Raw genomic sequence first — 21,306 nt, 5'->3', positions numbered from 1 at the left:
AAAACGGTAGAGGAGAAAAACAAGCGAGAGGGGTTGAGAAGACGGAGAAGGACAGGAAACATCTAGAGTAAGGAGAGGAGAGGATTAGAGGAAACGATAAGGGAAGAAGGGAGGTGAGAAAGCAAGAAGATGAGCGAAAACAAGGAAAGGAGAGAAGGAGGAGGAAAGGAAATAAGAAGAGCAGAGGCAAATAACAGAACAAGGACATGAACGGAGAGACGTGAAAACATGTAGAGGGATCAAAAAGCAGTCGAGAGGACGAAGAGGAGAGGAAACAAGAAGATAACCGTCAAGTGAATGAAAAGAAACGGGGAGATGAGAGGAGTAAAAGAAGACAACAAACCAGAAGAGGAGAAGGAGGAGGGGAGGATAAAGCGTAAGGACATGAGAACAGAGAAAAGGAAACAAGAAGTGGAGAGGAGAAGGAAATAGGAGAGAGAAGAGGAAACAAGGAAAGGGGGAGGAGACACAAGGTCAGGAGAGGAGTGGAGGTAGTTTAGGCGGGTAACCAAACCAAAATGTTCCACTGAGTAGACGACATGGATCCAAACAACTCGGACAAACAAGCTCAATGGAACCAACCCGAAAAGTTAGGCATCTGCAGAGGTACCGACCTCCGTCTCCTCCCCCATTCTTTCAAATGCACAAGTCCAGGTAAGGTCAAAGGTCAAGGGGGAAATGAGAAAATGAGATCAAGGCAGAAAGAGCCGAGTGCATGAAAATACAAACAAAACAAAGATAAAAGAGGAGGTCAGAAAAAGAAAAAAGGTCGACGCTGAGAAACTTTTTGGTGTTAATAAGAAATGTTTGGCAGTCAGGGGGTCAAATTAAACACACACACACACACACACACACACACACACACACAAGGTTACACCGCTGAACTCTCACTGCATTCTTAGTTAACAAGCTGAAATCAAGTCTCTCATTATCACACACACATACTCACATACACACACACACACGCCCCTCACTCGCTCCCTCTCCTCTGGCGTCAGGCCTCATTTTGCGGCCGGCGGACATCATTAGTGAGGGATTGTGGGAGGAGGAGGAGGAGGGGGAGGAGGAGGAGGAGGAGGAGGGGATTCTGGGTGTTGTTTTATTTTTGTTTTTATGGAGTGACCACAGAGGAGGGGGGAGGAAAAGAGAGAGACCCCGCCACAATAAGAGCAGCTCAATATGATAAAACAGACAGACAGAGGACCGAGAGAAACAATTACAGCTGATAATAAGAAACAGGAGAAGCATCTTTAGTGTAACTCAAACAGGAATGTCACCTCACAGGACAAGGGAAGCTGCTGGTTCACGGCCGCCTCGATGCCCCGGTTAGTTTGTTTGTTATTGTGCGTTACACAACCTGGATCCAAACTAACCATTTAAAACAGCAAAGTCACAATATAACACAAACTGTCAGAACAGGGGAATTTCTCGTGTACTGCTGACTCAATCTGGGAGGTAAAATCACTGTTTTATTCAATGGAGTCTGGTGTGTTTGTAACGTCTGTGTGTGGTTAAAACAATCATCTTCCTCTGTAACTAAAAGGTCTGTCTCTGTAGGGATCCTTTCTGTCATGTTGTCACAGAATGTACCTTAGTTTCAGTTTATTTCTATGAGAATCAACCTGCAGGGAGTTTTAACTTGTGTGCAGACGTGGACAAATGATGGACACGATGACTGTCACGCCTGGATCACACAGGATCCTGAGATAACAAGACTGTGCGAGATTTGCGAAATCACGTGATAACATCAACGTTAAACAGAGCAACACACACACAACATTTGAAATTGAAATGGCCGGATGCTGTATGCTGCTTTCATATGAGACTTCCTGTTTGGAACGATCTGCTCTGTTCAGCTCGACGCGTGCATGAAGCGGCCTCCGTCAAAAATAGACCCGCTGCGTATCTTTAGCGGAGCAGAGCGGAGAGGCGCTTCTGGGACTCGCCGGAGACGGACCGCGGCGCGTGCTGTGGAATCACGAGCATTGACTTGATTGGGCGCGATCGACTCCGGAGGTCGTGGCGCAGACGGAACGCGCCGGAGACGGATCGTGTGGAACTTGAGGGTAAAGGTTCTCTCGAGAGGAGCGTTGGAGAGCACAGCATCAGACAGGTTTGAAGGTAAAGAAAAGAATTGCACCAAACCCAAATCCATGCTACATTTCAGCTCTAATACTCGCGGTATTCACAACTGGAAAATGATTCATTGTAGTTTAATCCAAAAGTCAGAGTGAATACTAAAAAACAGCTTTTATTTTGAAGGGTGCTTTTCATGCAGTATAGTCCCAAAAGACAACACAAACAAAGAAAGAGAAAAACAAGTCACAGCTGCATAAAGTTAAGACTGAGCAGGGAATGTTGCTGAGACAGCTCCGGAAATGTCTCGACAAACACACAAACATGTTCAGAAACATGTTCCTCATTCACAGTGGCATCAAGAAGCAGTTTGACGCCCGATCGTCCACCATTTCCCGCCAGTAAAACATGGAACAAATGCTTTTAATGAACTTAGTGCTAAAAAAACGTCCTCGCTTTTCTTTTCTATAATTCATGTTTATTTAGAATATTTATATTAAATTTGTTCTTTAAAGCGCAGCTCTGCAGCCCCGCTCGGCCTTCACGCACAGCTTCTTATCCTCTCACGTCTTTTCTCAGGGGTTAAAGCTGCTAAATACACAAACCTGACCCTGACCCCACATGACCCCAGTGACCCCCCAACCCTGAGCACTAGAGCCGGGCCCTCCTCTGAAGGCCGGGGCCAAACCAAACACGAGGGGGGCCCATGTCTGGTTTTCATCTCCACTCAGAGCGAGAGGACTCTTTAACAGAGTGATAAACAGCAGCTGACTGTGTGGCATCTCAGATATGCTTTACTGACCTGATGATGGAGGAGGAGGAGGAGGGGGAGGAGGAGGAGGAGGAGGAGGAGGAGGACGAGGAGGAGGACGAGGAGGAGGAGGACGAGGAGGAGGACGAGGAGGAGGAGGACGAGGACGAGGAGGACGAGGACGAGGAGGAGGAGGAGGACGAGGAGGAGGACGAGGAGGACGAGGACGAGGAGGAGGACGAGGAGGAGGAGGACGAGGACGAGGAGGACGAGGACGAGGAGGAGGAGGAGGACGAGGAGGAGGACGAGGAGGACGAGGACGAGGAGGACGAGGAGGAGGACGAGGAGGAGGAGGACGAGGAGGAGGAGGACGAGGACGAGGAGGAGGAGGACGAGGAGGAGCAGGACGAGGAGGACGAGGAGGAGGACGAGGAGGAGGAGGACGAGGACGAGGAGGACGAGGAGGAGGACGAGGAGGAGGAGGACGAGGAGGAGGACGAGGAGAAGGGAGTTATATAAGAGAAAGTGATAAAAGAGAGAAGAAGGAAAATATGAATCAATAGTTTCAGAAGCAGTTTTTGGTTTCAGTTGTCTGCAGTGATGGAGGGCCTAACGTTAGCTGGGTTAGCATTACAAGCTAACAGGCAGCTAGCGAGGCCTTTCCTCCCTCCATACTTCAGACGCCAAGCGTCTTCACTCGACCGTCTCCACTTTTCTCAGAGACGTTTGTTAAAATAAAATCTGGCTCTCAATCAAAGCGTTCAGAAACGTTCAAATTAAAATGTTTTACAGTGTGAGCTCTGCAGCAGACCACCCTGCAGACCCACGTCTCTAAATCACTCTGTATTTACTGTAGGCTTCTATCTGCTGTCTGTGTAATTCATGGTGCATATTAAGCTATAAAAACATACCTGAGTGCAGAAGTTTAACAAGTCCTTCAGGCGTGTGTGATTTATGTTTCTCGGGGAGCTGTAATCGTGGAACTATCAGAGTGTTTCATGTCAAAGAGCTGCAGTCGAGCCTGAAGATGAAACGACTGACGATTTCTACACACGTTTATTTTACGTTTCAGCCTTTAGACTGTTTGTCTTTGTCCGACTCCGACAGCAGTTTGTTATGTGGAATTAAATCCAAGAGACGTTCGGTTAGGTGCAGGAGGTTTTTCTCGAAATATGTAGCAAGAAAGTTGAAATCAATCATGGAGGTGCAGAAGTCACTTGACTTGCTGACAGGTTATCTTGAAACAGAGGGGTTAACATCACTGCTGCATGAACAGGTTGCAGGACCTTTACAGGTATTAAACAGTGAGTGAGCAACCTCTGTAGCAACATCAGACTTTTGTTGCATCTCTCTCTATGGTGTCATTCAAATTTTCTGCTTTCAAATTTTAATAAAGACATAAAAACATGGAACTGAACAGGGACCACACTACAAGATGATCAGGCAGATTTAGGGTCTGATTCAGACTAAAGTCGACAAAGTCCTGATGTTCTGATGGTTCTAAAGAGGATCTGTGCAGATGTTCCTGTGCTGTGATGTTAGAGTGATTTTACTTCCCCCGATCTGATCGGAAGAACGTTGTGACCGCACCGATTTCAAATATTAAACATGTTCAATATTTACGATCTGAACCCCGAGGACAGCCGAGCTCTCTGTGGATCGTCACGTGGAACCAAACGATAGCCAATCAGGAAGCGAGCTGACTGAAGCAGGAAGCTCAACAACCGCAGCCATGGCGACAGAAGCAAACGTGAAGCATAAGTAACATGTCCAGCCCGTGTTCACGCCGTCTCCACCGCTTCATCACAGTTTATTCCTGAATTTTCAGTAAAAAGTCCAAAAACGATCATCGGCAATTCTTCCTGCCCGTCGTCATGTTCGTGAATGAATCTGTCGGTGAGTGGTGTGTTGTTTGGGTCTTATCTTCTTTCGGCTCTAATACTAAATGTTGCTGTTTATTTTCTATATGAGTCACTGAAATTTCCAAATAACCTAAAACAAGTCTGGTTTGAAGTGTGTGTGTGTGTGTGTGTGTGTGTGTGTGCGTGTGTGTGTGCGCGTGTGCGCGTGTGTGTGTGTGTGTCCGTGTGCGTGCGTGTGTGTGCATGTGTGAGGTCTCATGTGTAAAGAGCAGATAACGAATGTAGACGTTGAGATGATCCTCGGTCAGGTCTTCAAAGAGCCGTGCGAGGGCTCAGGTTTAAGGTGAGACTCAGGTTTACAACAACAGGCTGAGGAATGTGTTCTGTCTCTGAAGGTCCTCACAAGTATAGCAGCATTAATGTGTTTGTGTGACATCATGCTGTTTGTGACCCCTGGTTAGCAGGGCGGGGTTAAAGGTCACATCCTAAATCAGAGCGAAGGAGAAATGTGAGCACACACACGGAGAGAAAACAGAGAAGAAGAGAGACACAGATCAGGAAGAGAAGAGAGAAAAACTAATACAACTTAAATATAAATAATAAATGAACATAAGCCCCGCCCACCACACGCTCGCCAATACATCAGCGTGTGACATCACTGATCACATTAATCATCAGTCTGACTCAGCTGCTGTGTTGGCCCAGTGCACCATGGGAACACAGCCCCGATGATGATGTGGTTAAAGTCCCAGGAGACCAGCTGTCTGTCTGTCTGACTTTGTGTGTGTGTGTGTGTGTGTGTGTGTGTGTGTGTGTGTGTGTGTCTCCTCTCTACATAGATGAAGTGTTCTTGCTTAATTTATTACTGATGTACGTCCAGTGGTGAAATATTTATTCGAATCCTTCACTTTGGTGAAATGAATCTTAGCACAGGATATAATTGTGTTGAGGGGAAGTTCACACTGGAGCAGAACACTGATCCAGTGTTGAGTCCAGTTTGGGGTGTCGTGTGAAATCCAACATGGATTCCAGTTAAGGATCCACTGTGTGAGATCCCGTTTAGGTTCCAGTGTGGGGTCAACCATGGGATCCAGTTAAGGATTCACTGTGGGGTTTATCCTGTGCAGAATCCAGTGTGGGATCCAGTGTCGGATATAATAAGGGATATAGAGTGGGCTCCAGTTTAGCATCCACTGTGGGGTGTAGTGTGGAATCCAACATGGGACCCAGTGTGAGATCCAGTGTAGGAGATAATAAGGGATGTAGCATGGGATCCTGAGGGGTCAGCTGTGGGATCCAGTGTGGGGATAGTTTGGGATCCACAGTCAGATCCAGTGTGGGGCAAATTGTGGGATTTAGTTTTGTGTATAGTTTGGGATCCATCAAGAGATCAAGTATCAGGTAAAGTGTGGGATCCAGTTTTGGATCCAGTGTGGGATCTATTTAAGGATCCACTGTGGAATCCAGATTAGGATCTATTTGGGATCCAGTCTGAGTTCTGTGTGTGCTGTGTGGGTTTAAAGACTTGCTAATATCTTAAGGACTGTTTGACTCTGACTGGCTGCGTCAGCTCTGTTCATACATCATTTAATATAATTATACTTCATTAAAACCATTTAATTCAGAGATTACGGAGCACGCTCAGTTTCATAAACTCCCATAACCACACATGGCTTCATTTCCTACTGTAGCACACACACACTCAGCTGGATGGTGTCATGTTTTAGCTATGCTGGATGATGTAGCCACTTTGGGTCTGTTATGTCTGCCCATCTGGGACTGTGTGTGTGTGTGTGTGTGTGTGTGTCTTTGTGTGTGTGACCCAGAACAAGCACACGGGGGTTTTCTTTTTCTCTCCTTCCTGGGACAAAGAGCGAGAGGTTTGAGGGGATTTCTGCCTCGTTATTAACCAATTAACTTCATTAACTAAAAACCTAATTAACTGCCCAAGAGAGAGAGAGAGAGAGAGAGAGAGAGGGTTAGGAGCTCTCTCTCTCTCTCTGTCTCACTTGCTCGCCCTCTTACAGTATTTCCCATGAGAACCGGGGCCAGGAAGCCTGGATGGAATGAAAACTTTGTATGACTGTTAGTGTTTGAGTGTGTGTGTGTGTGTGTGTGTGTGTGTGTGTGTGTGTGTGTGTGTGTGTGTGTGTGTGTGTGTGTGTGACATTGTTCGCCTGTGTGTGTGTGTGTGTGTGTGTGTGTGTGTGTGTGTGTGTGTGTGACATTGTTCGCCTGTGTGTGTGTATGTATATTTTGGACCAAACACAAAGAAAGTGAAGTGTGAAAACAGGACTCTCAGCGGGGTGGAGGGCTGTGTGTGTGTGTGTGTGTGTGTGTGTGTGTGTGTGTGTGACATATTTCAACAGCTTCCTTCCCAGGCTTTTAAATCAACCCCCCTCCCTCTTACTTGCACGCACACATCAACACACAAACTTCTTCCCTCGCTCTCTCCGTCTTTTTGTGCATCTGTTAGATGGATCTGTGGGTATACCGACTGAACCTTCCCCTTTAAGGAAGGTGCCCTGAGGGTAATGTATGCCTGGGATGTAATCTAACAGGAAGTGATTCTCTCCTGTGTGTGATCAAATAAAAGTCCGATGTACCTCAGACACAGTAAAGCTTGTGTTTTATGCAAATGTCTCGCAACCATTTGTTGCTAGTTAGCGAGGTAGCAGCTTTGGCTAAAGCTAACTGAATCGGTCAAAAGAAACCAGATGTCTCTTCAAATGACAGAAGCTGAAATGTAGCAGTAGGCTAACATTTGAAGCTAGCCTGTCTTTGGTGCTAGCCAGGCTAACGCTAACGATGTTACACTGTATTTAAAGAAATTACCAAACTGTTCCTGCTCCGTTCTACTTGTTCCACAATAATCAAAATCATGAACACTTTTGCTGTTAGCATTGTGGCTAACAGGCGGCTCCCTTTGCGAATGTGCTAAGAATGTTACTTTCTCAGTGCAGTAGCTAAATACATGTTTAGATCATTTAATTAATATCATAAACATACAACCAGCTTGAAGTAACAACAATTCAACCAGAAAAATCTTAAAGCTACAGCGCGCACTTCATTTCCCTTTCCCATGTTATCCAGTGTTAGCCTGTGAAATGTCCACGCTGTTCAAACTGATGTTAAATCAAATCAGTAACACTTAGAGCGTTCGTGCTTGTTGCAGCAGAAAGCTCAGATTTGCGTCTTTCATGACATCATGATGTGTGCACATTACAGTCTTCACTTCATTACGATAAGTGTGTATGAAAGTGTGTCGACAACATGCCGACTGCAGACGGCGGGCAGCATCTGCCTGATGCTCAGATTGGTTAGAAACTAAAGTAACTAAAGCTAAACTGACGTCACTGATACAAACTTTAGGTTGTGCAGATTTTAAGGATATGATGCATTTGAAATGACATCACAAAAAGCACAAAAACTCATGTAGACACTGGTGGAAGTTTCCTGCGTCTGCTCTGTAACAGCCCCCCTCTTCTCTAAACTGTCATGCAGAATCATTAAATTACCCATAATGCACTGCAGCAGAGAGCAAGGCTGTTTGGCCACATGTGAACATACCAGGAGGGACGGCTGAGCGAATAAACTAGCGTGACACAGACTCTCTCTCTCTCTCTGGTTTCATATGAGCTCAACAGCTGCCGCACGCTTTCATCCCCACAGAAACCTCCAGACGAGCACTTTTTTATCGTGGAATCACCCCGGTGGGAATCAAACCCGCGGTTCTGGCAGCCTCGGTGCCTTGCTCAGTTCATTTCTGCCTCTGCGCATCTGAATGTTTCCACCAGCAGCTTATCTCTGTCTGACTGCATGAGACTCCAACAAGCCGCAAGAGACTTTCCAGACGCAGATCCACAGAAACGCTGCGTGATGGAACAGTTAGTAGTTTAGAATGTAAAGTTAGCTTCATGCTGAAACGTGCACTTCCTGTTCAGCCCGGGCCGACGCCACCTCGCTGACACACTAAAGACAACCTGGTGTTTCCTCAGACGCAGCTTCACGACCTCCATCACGCACTGAATGCAAACATGACTCCGGCTGATATCAAGTCGTCTCAAACTGTTGAATCAAGTTGTTTCTGATGTGTCCTCTGGTTTCCTGCCTCCTCCTGGAGCGGGGAGTGGATCAGCTGAGCCGTCATGTGATTTATTCAGCACTTCCTGCTCCTTTTTAGCGTAAACTCTTTTAGAACAAAAAATCAACTGAGCGGTAAAAACTTTTCAGTGCAGTTGCAGGATTAGAAGATAAGATGATGACAGCTTTGTGCACAGCCCTGCAGTCACAGGTGGAGGGTTACCTCACTGTGTCGGACAGGTAAGGCTGTTTTCTTTTCATCGTTGTCAGACAGTTCAAGCATCCCTTCCTTCTCTGGTGATCAGCTGATTCTGGGCGTTTACTATTTAACTACAAAACCAACCGGAGTCGACCAATCATCATGCTGCTGTCGAGCATTGCGACCCTCCTCCACCTCAGTCACCTCCAATCCATCTCATCAGCTCATCCTGCTTCCTTCCTTCACCACCACCTCCACTGTCTCTCAGAGGTTTCCCATCCTGCTCTTCTTCTCATCTTTGCAGACTTGTAAACAAATATCAGTTCTCTCATAACGAAGTCTCTGCTGATTGACGTGTGACAGTTTCACTTCATGATTCAGTCAAGTCATTTCTTACCAAGTGCACATGTAAGAGCACAGACCGCACATGGTTTGACCCGTTTCCAGGGCAACGACTGCTATGTTTGTTACAGATCTGAATGTGTGTGTGTGTGTGTGTGTGTGTGTGTGTGTGTGTGTGTGTGCGTGCGTGCGTGTGTGTGTGCTCAGAGGAGAGCAGCAGTGTGTTACCTGTTGAACTCGTAGATGTCCTCGATGTTGCAGAACAGCGTGCTGACCTGCTCCGGTTTCAGCGGCAGAGCGCCACAGTCGATGATACAGCCGAGGTAATCCTGCACGCACACACACACACACACACACACCACACACACACACACACACACAGAGAGAGAGAGTAAGGTGTGTTTATTTAATAACTTAAAGCTTCAGTGAGTGACTCAGTTGGATGTTACAGAGACACAAACATCGTTGTTAGGATTCCAGTCTTTCACAGGACTCTGCAGCTCACACAGGTGTATGTGCTCTCACTGATCAGACTGATCCACAGCCTTAAAGCTGGAGCTCATCCTTTTCTTCTGCTCAAGTTTCATTTATTTAATTTCACAAAGGCTCTGATCCACCATGAAGACTCTTTTTTATGTGTCTGCCTTCTTTCTACATTTCTCACTTCTGCAACAAAGTGGAGACGCAGCGTCCGGCCTCTCCGCTCCGCTCCTCACCTACCAGAACAAACACCATGCACATCGCACCCTCACATCGGAGCTCTAAGTGTGAACAGGAAACCAGAGACAGACTGGCATCAGACAGGAAGTCACACAGGAAACAACAAAGAAGAGAAACAGGAAGTTAATGAGGAGTTTTCATCCACCTTTGCATCATGTTCGCTTCTCTCTTACTGCTCAGAAAAACGTGTCACTTTTGTTTTGCATATATTTAATGTCTCTGATGGAGATGTCTGATTCTGTTATTCACGCGGTTCGTACCTGCAGCCGCCAGACGCAGAAATCAACTTGTTGCATCTCAAGTATTCACTGTTATTGTGCTCTGACTAAACTCCAAAGTTTCCCCATCATTTAAGGACGTCCCCGAGCTCCCTCCAGAGCTCCATCGATGGAAAATTTCATTCAGAGATGCTTACGTTTTTAAATGTTTGTCAGACGTCAACCACGTAGAAAAACCAATCTGTCACCAAAACCGGTCAGCAAACACTCCGATCAAAGGTCCGTCTGCTCGGGCTGCAGGCCAGATAACTGAACGTTCACTGTTGTGTCAGGGCAGGAAGGTGTTACACCTGAACAAATCTGAATACACCTGTGAATGTGAGCAGAGCTGGACCGACCTCGCTCTCTGTATATGTGCATGTGGTGCCTTTTGCAAAACTGCTTTTAAAACTGGACACGTGAGGTCTTTATTTCATGAATCTGCTGGCAGGTTTTGTCTTTGTGTTCTTATTTACACCTTCAGACGTCACACCTGTTTTTGCAGACCTTTAAGAGAAGTCAGATCCTTCCACTCAAACCTCCTTTGTCTCTTTGCATCGAGTGTCTGATTAACACTGAAAGTATGAAGCCGGTCTGAGAATTCTTTAGAAAGAACCTCAGTTTGAGTCTTTATGATGAAGTCAAACTGAGCGTGTTCTTTTACTCTGATCAAATCTCCAGCCCGCATCTCTCCTGGATCGTTCAGTTAGGTCTTAAGCAGAATATATGTTGTGAACAGAAGGTAAGAAGAAGATAAAGTCCTCTTTGTTCCGTCAGAATAAAACCATCGAGTGTCCTGAACAGTCAATTTAACGTCCCCTGTGGATGAATCACCTTCTCCCGTCCCTGCAGCTGTTACAGGTTTAAAGGACGTGTCATTGTTGTCTCTGATTGGACGCCTGCTGCTGCCAATCAATAAAACAATTCTGCGTTCTCATGTTGTCGCTGTGTTTAATAACTTAAACCACTGCGTCTGTATACGTCTGCCAGTAATTTAATCACTCCGTCAGTCATGCGAACTTTTGTCCGTCCAGATGAGGTCATTTCCTGTACAGGCTGTAATTAGATTACACTGCAGAGGAGTGAGGGGCGAGAGACAGTGAGACGGGGAGAGAGAGAGAGAGAGAGAGAGAGGGAGATGGTTTTAATCTCTATAAACCACTGAGCTCTGTCACATCGTCACACTTTTATTACCGACACAGACTCACAGAGACGGACGGAGCAAACACGCCTGGACAGTGAAACACTGGAACAGAGGAGAGGAGCACAACGGCCGGCACATTTTCTTCAGCTTTAAAAGAATCTGCTCCCGTTCGCTTCACAGTGAACACAAAAACAGAAGTCAAACACGTCACGACACTCTGTTAAACTACAACTCCCGTGACCACAGCCGACAGAAGCCATTTTCAATTCAATAAGTTAGCTAGTTAGAAAAGTTCAATTATGTATGTCATGTGACTTTTGGTCTCACACAGGAAGATGAAGAAGAAGAAACAAAGATGAAAAAGAAGAAACAAAGAAGAAGAAGTTGAAGATGATGAAGATGTAAAAGACGAAGAAAAAGATGCCAAAGACAAAGAAGATAGAGATGAAGAAGATGTAGATGAACAAGGTGACAAAGAAGAAGAAGACAACAAAAAAGAACAAGATGAAGGAGATGAAAAAGACGAAGAAGAAAAAGGAGGAGACAATGAAGAAGAAGGAGAAAAAGAGGAAGGAGACGAGGAAGAAAAAGAGGACGAAGAAGAAGAAGAAGGATAAAGAAGAAGAACAAGACAAAAACGAAGACGGAGAAGACAGAAGAAGACGGAAAGGACAAAGAAGAAGAAAGGACGAAGAGGAAGAAGACAAAGAAGAAGAAGAAGAAGTAAAATGTTGCGATAGCCATTTCCTGCTCGATCTGAGACACACCACACCAGCACACAGTGTACTACATGCTAATTCAGAGACACCAGTTTTGTTTGCTCCGCCCCTTTATGAGGAAGCTTTCTGATTGGTCAACATATGTGCAGTAAAAGATGCTTTCCCATTCCTCCTCTGTGTGTGTCTGTGTGTGTGTGTCTATAATGAGGCATATAATGAGGGGCCTTGGCCACATTCATCACCTTTTAAAGGCAACAGGAAACACACACACACACACACACACACACACTGGAGGGCACAAAGAGTAAGAGAGCGAGAGAGGGATGAGTGACAAATGAGAGAGCTGAGCTGGATGATGACGAGGAGAAGACAGGAGGAATGAGGAAGAGGAGAGAGCGATGCAACAGTCTGCTGAGAAAACAAACATCACAGAGAGAGAAGAAGAGAAGGGGAGGAGGGGAGGAGAAGAATGAGAGAAATAGAGCGAAAAAACAAAGGATGAAAGAAGGAGAAAGAGTTAAAGAGAGAGAGGAAGAATGAAGGAGAGGGGAGTCTTTGTTTGAAAGTGGGTCACAGAGAGAGGAGGGGTCCGTAAATCAAACAGGAAGAGATGACAAATGAGAGCGGACCCTGAAACGCTCCGACAGCAGATCACTCCTCCCTCCCTTCATCCTCAGCTCCAGGAACACACAATGACGCTGATCATTACTGCTGCACCTTAATCACGCTTTTTAATTATCACAAGCTGGCTGCTTTATTTTGAAAGGCTAACTGGATGTTGCACATTTATTACAGCTGTTCTGAGCTTGGCGCTCTGCACCTGCAACACAGATGCTACAGCTGAACCTGGATCTTCATATTCTGAAGCTAACGGTGTCACGTGACGCTTATTTGGAGAGTTTGGACTGAAAATATGTTTAAAGACATTATTTGATCCTGGAGTTGATGATGTACGTAGATAAGAAGTGAGACATCACACCTCCCTCGTATCTCTGCTGAGAGTGCACATCAGGCAGGAGACACGGATCGAGACGCAACACCGTCTGTGGCTAAAACGACGCTAAAAGTTAAGGGCCTAATTCACTAAAGGATTGCGCCGTTAAACCTGTGCAAGTGACACAAAAAGACTCCGCCTCATTCTGGAAGCACACGCAGAGGGTTAAATGCTCCCCAAAGTGTGCTGCAGAGCAAACAGCGTCTCCGGGGCCGTTTGTATTTAAATGAGTCTTTATGAAGACATTCGGGCCAAAAAAAAAGCAGCTAATTCCCAAACAGCAGCGCTAACAGCAGCGCGCAGTTAGAGTGAAGATATACCGCCTGCAGAGAGCTGGTGGGAACTGCAGCGCAGTGTTGTGAGGGCTGAAAACAAATCTAAACAATCTGTTCACAGTAAATTGTCATTATTATTATTATAACCAGGAGACCAGTCAGTCTGGGGCTGTGCGAGGCTCAACCTCTGCACACCGGCACACTCTGTCCACACGTGTGGAGCCGGTACAAAGGGATCGTTCATATCAAGACGAGCTGCGTTACAGACAGTGAAACTAGTAAACACCTGTCGAGTCTGGGCTTCACCACAGACTGAGAGCTGCCCCCTCCCCTCCCTGCTCATCATCAACCTGTGCATGAGTTGAGCTCCGTCAGTGAGGAGCTCAGGTAACGCCTGAGAGCAGGGCGTAATGAATTCCCCAATAAATGTGCACAAGTTGTTCAACCCAAACTGCTATTAAGCGTGCATGAAAACATTAAGCATGTTCCAATCTGTGTCTATCACATGCAGCATGCCAGGATGTCCCACTAAATGCATGTTTTTTGGCTTTTCTGGCCCACAATCCTTTGCAGCAGAACATCACATCACCTGAGCGGCTGATAGAGCACAGACAGATGTGTACTTCATGCAGGCCGCTGTAGGACGGGAGGAGTACTTTAGATAAGAAGAGGACGTCTTTGCGCGTGTCATTAAACGCTGATCAGCGAGCATGTATACTGAGCTGCTGGCTGTCCGTCGAACAGCCTACTAACCGTGTTTGTAAGTGAAGCACTGATGTGGTCTGTTACATTATTAGTGTAACTGGATGATGAGTCAGCTGCAGAGAGACGTTACGCTCAGGCAGGACTCATTCTAACAGCTGCTCGCTCTCTGTTTGATCCTCTTCATTCACTCACTCATCCCCTCCTCCTCCTCTTCCTCCACACCTCCTCCTCCTTTACTTCTCTTTCTTTTCTTCCTCTTCTCCAACTTTTTGTCTCCTCTCCCACCCTCTCTGTTTTTCTACTCTCCCCTCTCTTGGTCCCCATTCTCCCTTCAGTCCCAAAGTTTATCCCCACCGCCTCACTCTTCTTTTCTCTTGCTTTCTCCCCTCCCTCCCCCATCATCTGTTTTCCCCCCCAGTCTTTCTATTTCTCCCCCTCTCTCCCCCTCGTTTCCTGTCCCACTTGGCTGCAGGTCAACAGCAGGATCCCCGCTGCACCCAACGTCTCATGTTCGCTCCACAACTGACTTTTCTCTCTCAGAAAACTCAAAGATCTCTGAATCCGGGGACGTTATTCCACCTTTTTTTAATTACTTAAGCCGTTAACGAGGAAGACGACTGCAGAGAACAATCGTTAATGTATGAAAAATAAGAGGAAGATCGTGTGGCGAGTTTTCAGCCTTTTGCAGGAGATGTGAAAGTTTACAAGCCCGTCAGTGTCAGAGGAGCTGTTTTTACTCTCTCCTGCTCCTTCTTTTCCTCTGTCTGAGTTGTTATTGTTCACGCACACACACACACACACACACACACACACACACACACACGCAGGCCTATTATGGTAGTTGGTTCAGATTCCCAGTGAGCGTGACATCATGTAGCCTCAATCAAAACCAGACTTCAGCAAAACCTCAAATACAGAGAGCAGCAGGAACGAAGGCTTACATTACAGGACGACACACACACACACACACACACACACACACACACACACACACAGAGCTCAGCTATCAAACCCTCCTTCCATCAGGGCAGAGAGGAACTCTGAGATTGTCGCTGTGAATAAACTGAACTTTAAAAACGACAGCGCGAGTCTGAAATGTGAAAGCTGTCCGGCCCAGTGAAGGTGTGAAAATAACAAATGATCATCTGAGAAGTTTAAAGTTTACGGTTCATATTTAATAAGAAATAAACTTGTTTTGTCAAAGAGATTAGAGTCATACATTTACTGAGATTATCTCAGAGATTATAGAGTGCTAAAGGTTCATAAGAAACACTCACGACTACAGAAGATAATTACTCACGTATTCAGACATTAAGGGGTTAAATACAAACGCTCGGGTACTCTTTGACATCATAGCAGTGAGTGTGTGACGTTACAGGAGATTCAAGTCAGACATGAACAACATCATCTCTCAGTAAGTGGCACATTTAGGAAAAAACTGTTTCAATATATTTTCAATATTTATGTAAAAAATCTGCAAGAGAATAACTGATGGAGACTTCCTGTTTGTATGACTTGTACTGTCTGACATTATCAAGGCAGTGTGGTTCAACAATAAGACTCAAAGCAGTGGTTCAAATGTGTTATTGATCTATTGATCTATTGAGAGAGAGAGACCATTGAGTGAAATGGTGTAGGGGTGTTTAACAACCTAAATATGTAGTGTTACATTTAATGTGTACATGAATGAAATGTAGATTTTGTATATTAATGTGCGGTGGCTCGGGGGCGTACCCAGCAGCAGGCTATAAAAGGCTGCCACTCTCTGTCATGCTTGGTTACCGTGCTACCATGGTTACCATGCTGCCATGCTGTCTGTGTTGGTGAAATAAACACCTGGTTGGTCTGCACCTGCACCTCTGCCTTCAGTCTCCTGCTGTTAAAACCCAGCTACGATAATCCAACATACCGTCCCACTCTTTGAGATCATAGCGCCGACTTTACGAGAAAGAAATTAGAATAAACGTTGTTTTTAAAGTGATCGTTTTAGGAAAAAACTTCAAAATAACTTTTCTGACATTTTACAAGAAAGAAACTTGGATTCTGTCTGAGATTAAAGCGGGAAAAGATCGTCAAAGAAATCAGGACTTTACGAGATAATAACTCAAATATTCTCTGACATTTAGGCTGTAAATTTAGACAAAAAGATCAGATACTGTCTGAGATTATAGCGGTAAATTAAACTTGGATTTTATGGGAGATTAAAGGGGTGAATGTATAAGAAAAGATTATACATTCGTACTTTTTAAGACAAACGTTTTTGGAGATACAATTCACAAATATATGAGATAAAAACTCTGAAAAAGAACTTTTCTTTGCACGAAAGGTCAAAGATTTCATAATCTATTAGTGATCGATTAATAATCCACAAACAGACGGCTTCAGTGACGCAGCAGGGCGATAGAAGTCCTTTAAATGTGACCTCTGAGGGAGAGAAGAAGAAAAACAGGACCATCAACCAACGAAGAAGAAATGTGGTGATGAGAGAGAGAGCGGGAGGTTCGACCTCTGGAGAAGGTCGGAGGGAAGAAACTGACAGACAGCTGATACACCTGATGACAGGCCAGCCACGAGTGTGTGTGTGTGTGTGTGTGTGTGAGAGAGCGAGAGAGCGAGACAGAGTGCGAGTGTGTGTGTCATGGCAGGGGATGAAAGCAGCCGTAAATTCTCTCTTTCACTTCAAAAGGATGTTTCACACTCCAACCGGACAGATGGAGGCACACCCACACACACACACACACACACCCACACACACACACACACACACACACCCACACACACACACACACACACACACACACACACACACACACACACACACACACGGTGCCTGGCTGATTCCCGCTGCACCTGGACCAATGATGGATAAATCTCACACAATCAAACGACCAAGTCAGCAAATTCTCTCGAAAACTATTTTTCATTCAAAACTCCCTTTGAAAAAATGTCGTTTTTAACTCGACAGAGAACTCGAACACATTCCTCCACTGACACTTTATACTGAGTGATTTTCCATCAGTGCAGCAGGAAGACAAACAGACGGTGTACCTGCTCAGGTGAAGAAAACAGGGCTCTGTTAGTGATCACAGAAGTTTGTTTTTGAAGCCGTCACATTTTCGTACGTTTCCCAAAGCAGCTTCTGATGAAGCAAAACTCAGGAATAACATAAATAAATAAGTTTCTCTCAGATGAACGTTTTCTCCAGTTGTGACGCAATAGTGAGCGGAGGTGTGTGTGCGTGTGTGTGTGTGTGTGTGTGTGTGTGTGTCTGTGTAGAGGCCAGCTGCAGGTAAACTGGCCCAGAGGCATTCACACCTGGCCAGTAAATCTAAGCAACAGCTAGCTCCTCCCACACACACACACACACACACACACACACACACACACAGCTGTACTGTAGCTCCTCTTAATGTTTCTAACTTTACTTAAATCCAAAGCAGCGTCGTGATTGGCTCATTTTAATGAAGGCAGATGATCTCGTGTCAGGTGACGCCTTAAAGGAAACTTCTGTCTGTTTTTAATGAGTGATGTTTCCAGGTGCTACCTGAGGGAGCGGCCATCTAATGTGTGATCTCTTTGAAATACAGGAAACAAATAAAATAGCAGTAAGATTAATCAGACGTCAGTGATTGACAGCTGTGCTTCTTACCTCCACGATGCTCTTCAGATCTCTGACGTACGCTTGTTCCGTCTCTACGATCTCCAGAATCACTCGCTCCAGCCGGGAAAGCTGTCTCGGCGTGGCCACTGCCGCCGGCGCCTGATTGGCTACATGTCCATTAGGGCCGTGACCTACACCTGTCACCTTCGCGGCACAGACTCCTCCTCCTCCAGGAACTCCTCCTCCGTGCGGTGTGACAAGGGGAGTCAGCTCCAGGCTGATGTCCGAGCCGTTCCTCTTCGGCGTGGAGGACGAAGACGAGGAGGAGGAGGCGTTGTAGGTCGGCACGGCGCCGTACGGCAGAGAGGAAGAGGAGGAGGAGGACGAGGAGGAGGAGTGGGAAGTTTCCTGCAGGGACACGGATGACGCAGAGGAGGAGAGGGACAGGGAGGCGGGACGCTCGCCGTCAGAGCAGACGGTGTTGACGGAGGTGCAGGAGGAGGACGAGGCTCCTCGGTCGCCGGACGACATCATCCTACCCACAATCCCACTCAGAGACGAGACCGAGGAGGGACGCTTGGCGGCTGCAGAGACACAAACAGGGAGGAGAACGTTAAAGTCGGCCAGCTGATTTTATCCAGTTTAACATGCACAACAGGAAATGACTGAGGCTGACGTGACATGTGAAAGGAATCAATCCGCACACAGCCGGCTCTGCACACACAAACACACGTTATATAAAATGTGTGTGTTGCTTTTATAAACCGTTTCCTGAAACCAGCTGGCTAACATGACGGCTACAACAGCTCCACGCTGCGGCGTACCTGCTGCATGTTTTCACACACAAACAGGAAGTGCCAACAAGCCACCAGTCAGAAATATGTTCTGATCGTTAAATCAAAGTCGAAGGTAAACCTGCAGTTGTGTTTGTCAGAGTAAACAGGAAGTGTGTTCGCAGTTTGTTCACGAGTGTGTGAAAGGAGGAACGCATCTCTGAAGGCGACAATATGATGACGTTCACCTGTGTTTCTTCTTCTGTGTAACACTTTAACAGGACGGGAGCTGGAGTCAGGATGTGGTTAGCAAGGGCAGATTTTTTGCCGGCTCATTTCCACCGAGTCATTTCTCGCTTCTCAGGCTGATCAGAAAAATGCACCAAGAAGCCTTAAAGACAGACTGAACCAAAATATATGATATTGTCCAGAAAACGATCCTCTTCATCATCATGTTCAAAAGAACACACCTGAGTTAGTAAATAACCATGTTGTAAAAATGTTCATCAGGATATGAGACACTTAAAAATAATGAACAGACTTCGAGGTTAAAACAGTTTGTGCACCTTTGGTTTACGAAAGCCTACGAGCCTCACCGTGACTGTGTCTTTAACGAGGGTTAACACTGACAGTTTCCAGGTTTCTGGGCTGAAAATCTTCCATTTTCTTGTCTCATAAAACACTTTCTGCCATATTTAAAAATATAATTATACAATTTCCCTTCGTTACAACTTCACGACACCCTGTAATCATCTCATTTCCAGTCTCCACGCAGACAGAAACACACCTGTCCTGGCTGCTGGCAGCGACTCGAGAGCTGCAGAAGTGTTTAAAGTTCATTAGTGTTTGGATTCCAGACATCCTGGCAGGAGGAATTTCCGAACGCAGAGTGTTAACTGAGAACATTTTCCGATATGCACCCATAAGAGCCTTATAACAGTACAGGTTCTCACAGGAATCGCTTTAACAGCTGCCAGCAGAGTTGTAAAGCTGCAGCCTCCTCATACGTGTGGTATGTACACATGGTGAGCGTGGTGCAGACGCGTGGTTTAAAGCCTCGTTGTTCTTTGTTCCACACGAGGACATGATGGAGGTTTCATCTGCAAACCACCAGAACATTTAGTCAAATCATGTTGGACTTTTTAGAGTCGTCGTGTTGGGTTCATGTTGGAGGAGGAGGCTGCGTGGTGCACCAGCTCTCTTGGCAAACAAGGATGCTAAGCTAATGTTAGCTTCTGCATTCAGCATTTAGCTTCTGTGACCCCTGTTTCCGGTGTGAACACAACAGCAGCCTGCATGGACACACACAGACCGTATATAAGAAGTGGATGTTGCCTGATGTTACCCGTTGCTTTGTGACCTGCTGCTCAGTTCAGGGGCTGCATCCTTTGAATGACGCGGTCTACGCAGGATGAGGCGTTGGCAGCCTGCGTAGACGCTGAGACTGAAGTGAAATGAGACGGTCTGGTCTACGGAGGATTTCCTGTTTGCATCACCAGCTGTCCCCACCCTTAACCTTGTGTCACATAGCACTGCTCCTGTCACCTAGCAAAAGGTAGGTAGCTGGATAACTAGCTAAAAAAGTCACGTAAGTTAACCTGTTATTTTAAAGGTCCGCCATCTTTATTGAATTTGCACGCAACGTTGGGTCTCCAAGGATGCACCCAATGGATCCTTCGTGACCTGGGAAAGGAGGACGCATCTGAGCCTTCGAAATGGGACAGTCGTCGATGTACGATGCAATCAAATACATGCTTCGCAGGATGGAGCCCCTGATCAGGATCCAGCTGCTGTGTACACATTCTTACACCTTTAAGTCACAACTTGTCAATCACAGGTAGCCCCGCCCTAACCCCTCCCCTCTTCCTGGTCTGTGTGACTCTCAATGGGAGCATCAGTGACTAAATGAACATCATGCTGTGTTGAAGAAGACTTGAAACTAGAGACTGAGACCATAAACTCATTAGGAACATGTTTACTGAGGGAATACATCAGGAGAGGAGGAGGAGCATGTTCTCATAGACTTCTATAGGATCCGCCTAGAACGACTCTCTTACTATCAGATGTAGTTTCTCAGGAGACAAATTCCTCCGTTATCACAGGAACATTCAAAACTTGTGATGTCGATAACGGCAGTAAAAACTAGCTCCGTGTTCTTATGTGTGTTCATGTGATGTTTTTGTTATTTTCTCTCCAACACAAACAGCTGAAGAGAGGCACAACACACACACACACACACACACACACACACATACACACACACACACACACACACACACACACACACACACACGCACACACACACGCACACACACACTCACACTGATCAGCAGCAGTTTACAGCCTTATTTAGACATGGCATTCAAACATTTCTCAGCCGACATCACAGCAGACGGGTGAGTCAGTCAGGGTGTGTGTGTGTGTGTGTGTGTGTGTGTGTGTGTGTGTGCGTGTGTGTGTAAATCACTGGCTTCATTCAGACTTCCTGCCTCTAATGAGCTCTCTCTCTTCACTGCATGATACAGAGTGTTATTAATTATTAAAACTAGCTGATATAAGGAAAAGAAAGGCTGATGATGTGGTTCTTTCTTTCAAAGGGATTCATGAAGCCGACGTGTCGACGTGCAGCAAATCTGTGGCTGCAGATCACGTAGGTAAGAAGCGCGTAACGATCAGCTGAAGCAATCAGATGTGACGCTTTCCAACCATTCATCGATTAGTTGTCATCAGCTACTACTACATTTGAACTTTGAGAAACATTACAGCTGAACTATTTCTTGAATGCCCTGAAAACTATTTGAGTGA

The 21,306-nt window shown here is 45.9% G+C and overlaps 1 protein-coding gene across 2 annotated transcripts in view; it reads right to left on the bottom strand.

Annotated features, from left to right (window-relative positions):
• The window catches only part of plekhg2 (pleckstrin homology domain containing, family G (with RhoGef domain) member 2), a 69,886-nt gene that overhangs the window by 27,142 nt on the left and 21,438 nt on the right, over positions 1–21,306 (bottom strand). For both annotated transcript variants that reach the window (XM_069668318.1, XM_069668319.1), the window contains 2 exons: positions 17,777–18,312; positions 9,542–9,642 (listed from right to left, as the gene is read on the bottom strand). In XM_069668318.1, the coding sequence (XP_069524419.1) occupies positions 9,542–9,642; positions 17,777–18,312 (637 nt within the window). The remainder of the gene's footprint in view (positions 1–9,541; positions 9,643–17,776; positions 18,313–21,306) is intronic.

The sequence above is a fragment of the Semicossyphus pulcher genome, unplaced genomic scaffold, assembly GCF_022749685.1.
Source record: "Semicossyphus pulcher isolate SPU_LCO1_2020_fin unplaced genomic scaffold, fSemPul1.0.p SCAF_19, whole genome shotgun sequence".
Taxonomy (NCBI): Eukaryota; Metazoa; Chordata; class Actinopteri; order Labriformes; family Labridae; genus Semicossyphus; species Semicossyphus pulcher.
The sequence above is the reverse complement of the archived record's forward strand: the minus strand, read 5'-3'. Positions and strand labels throughout refer to the sequence as shown.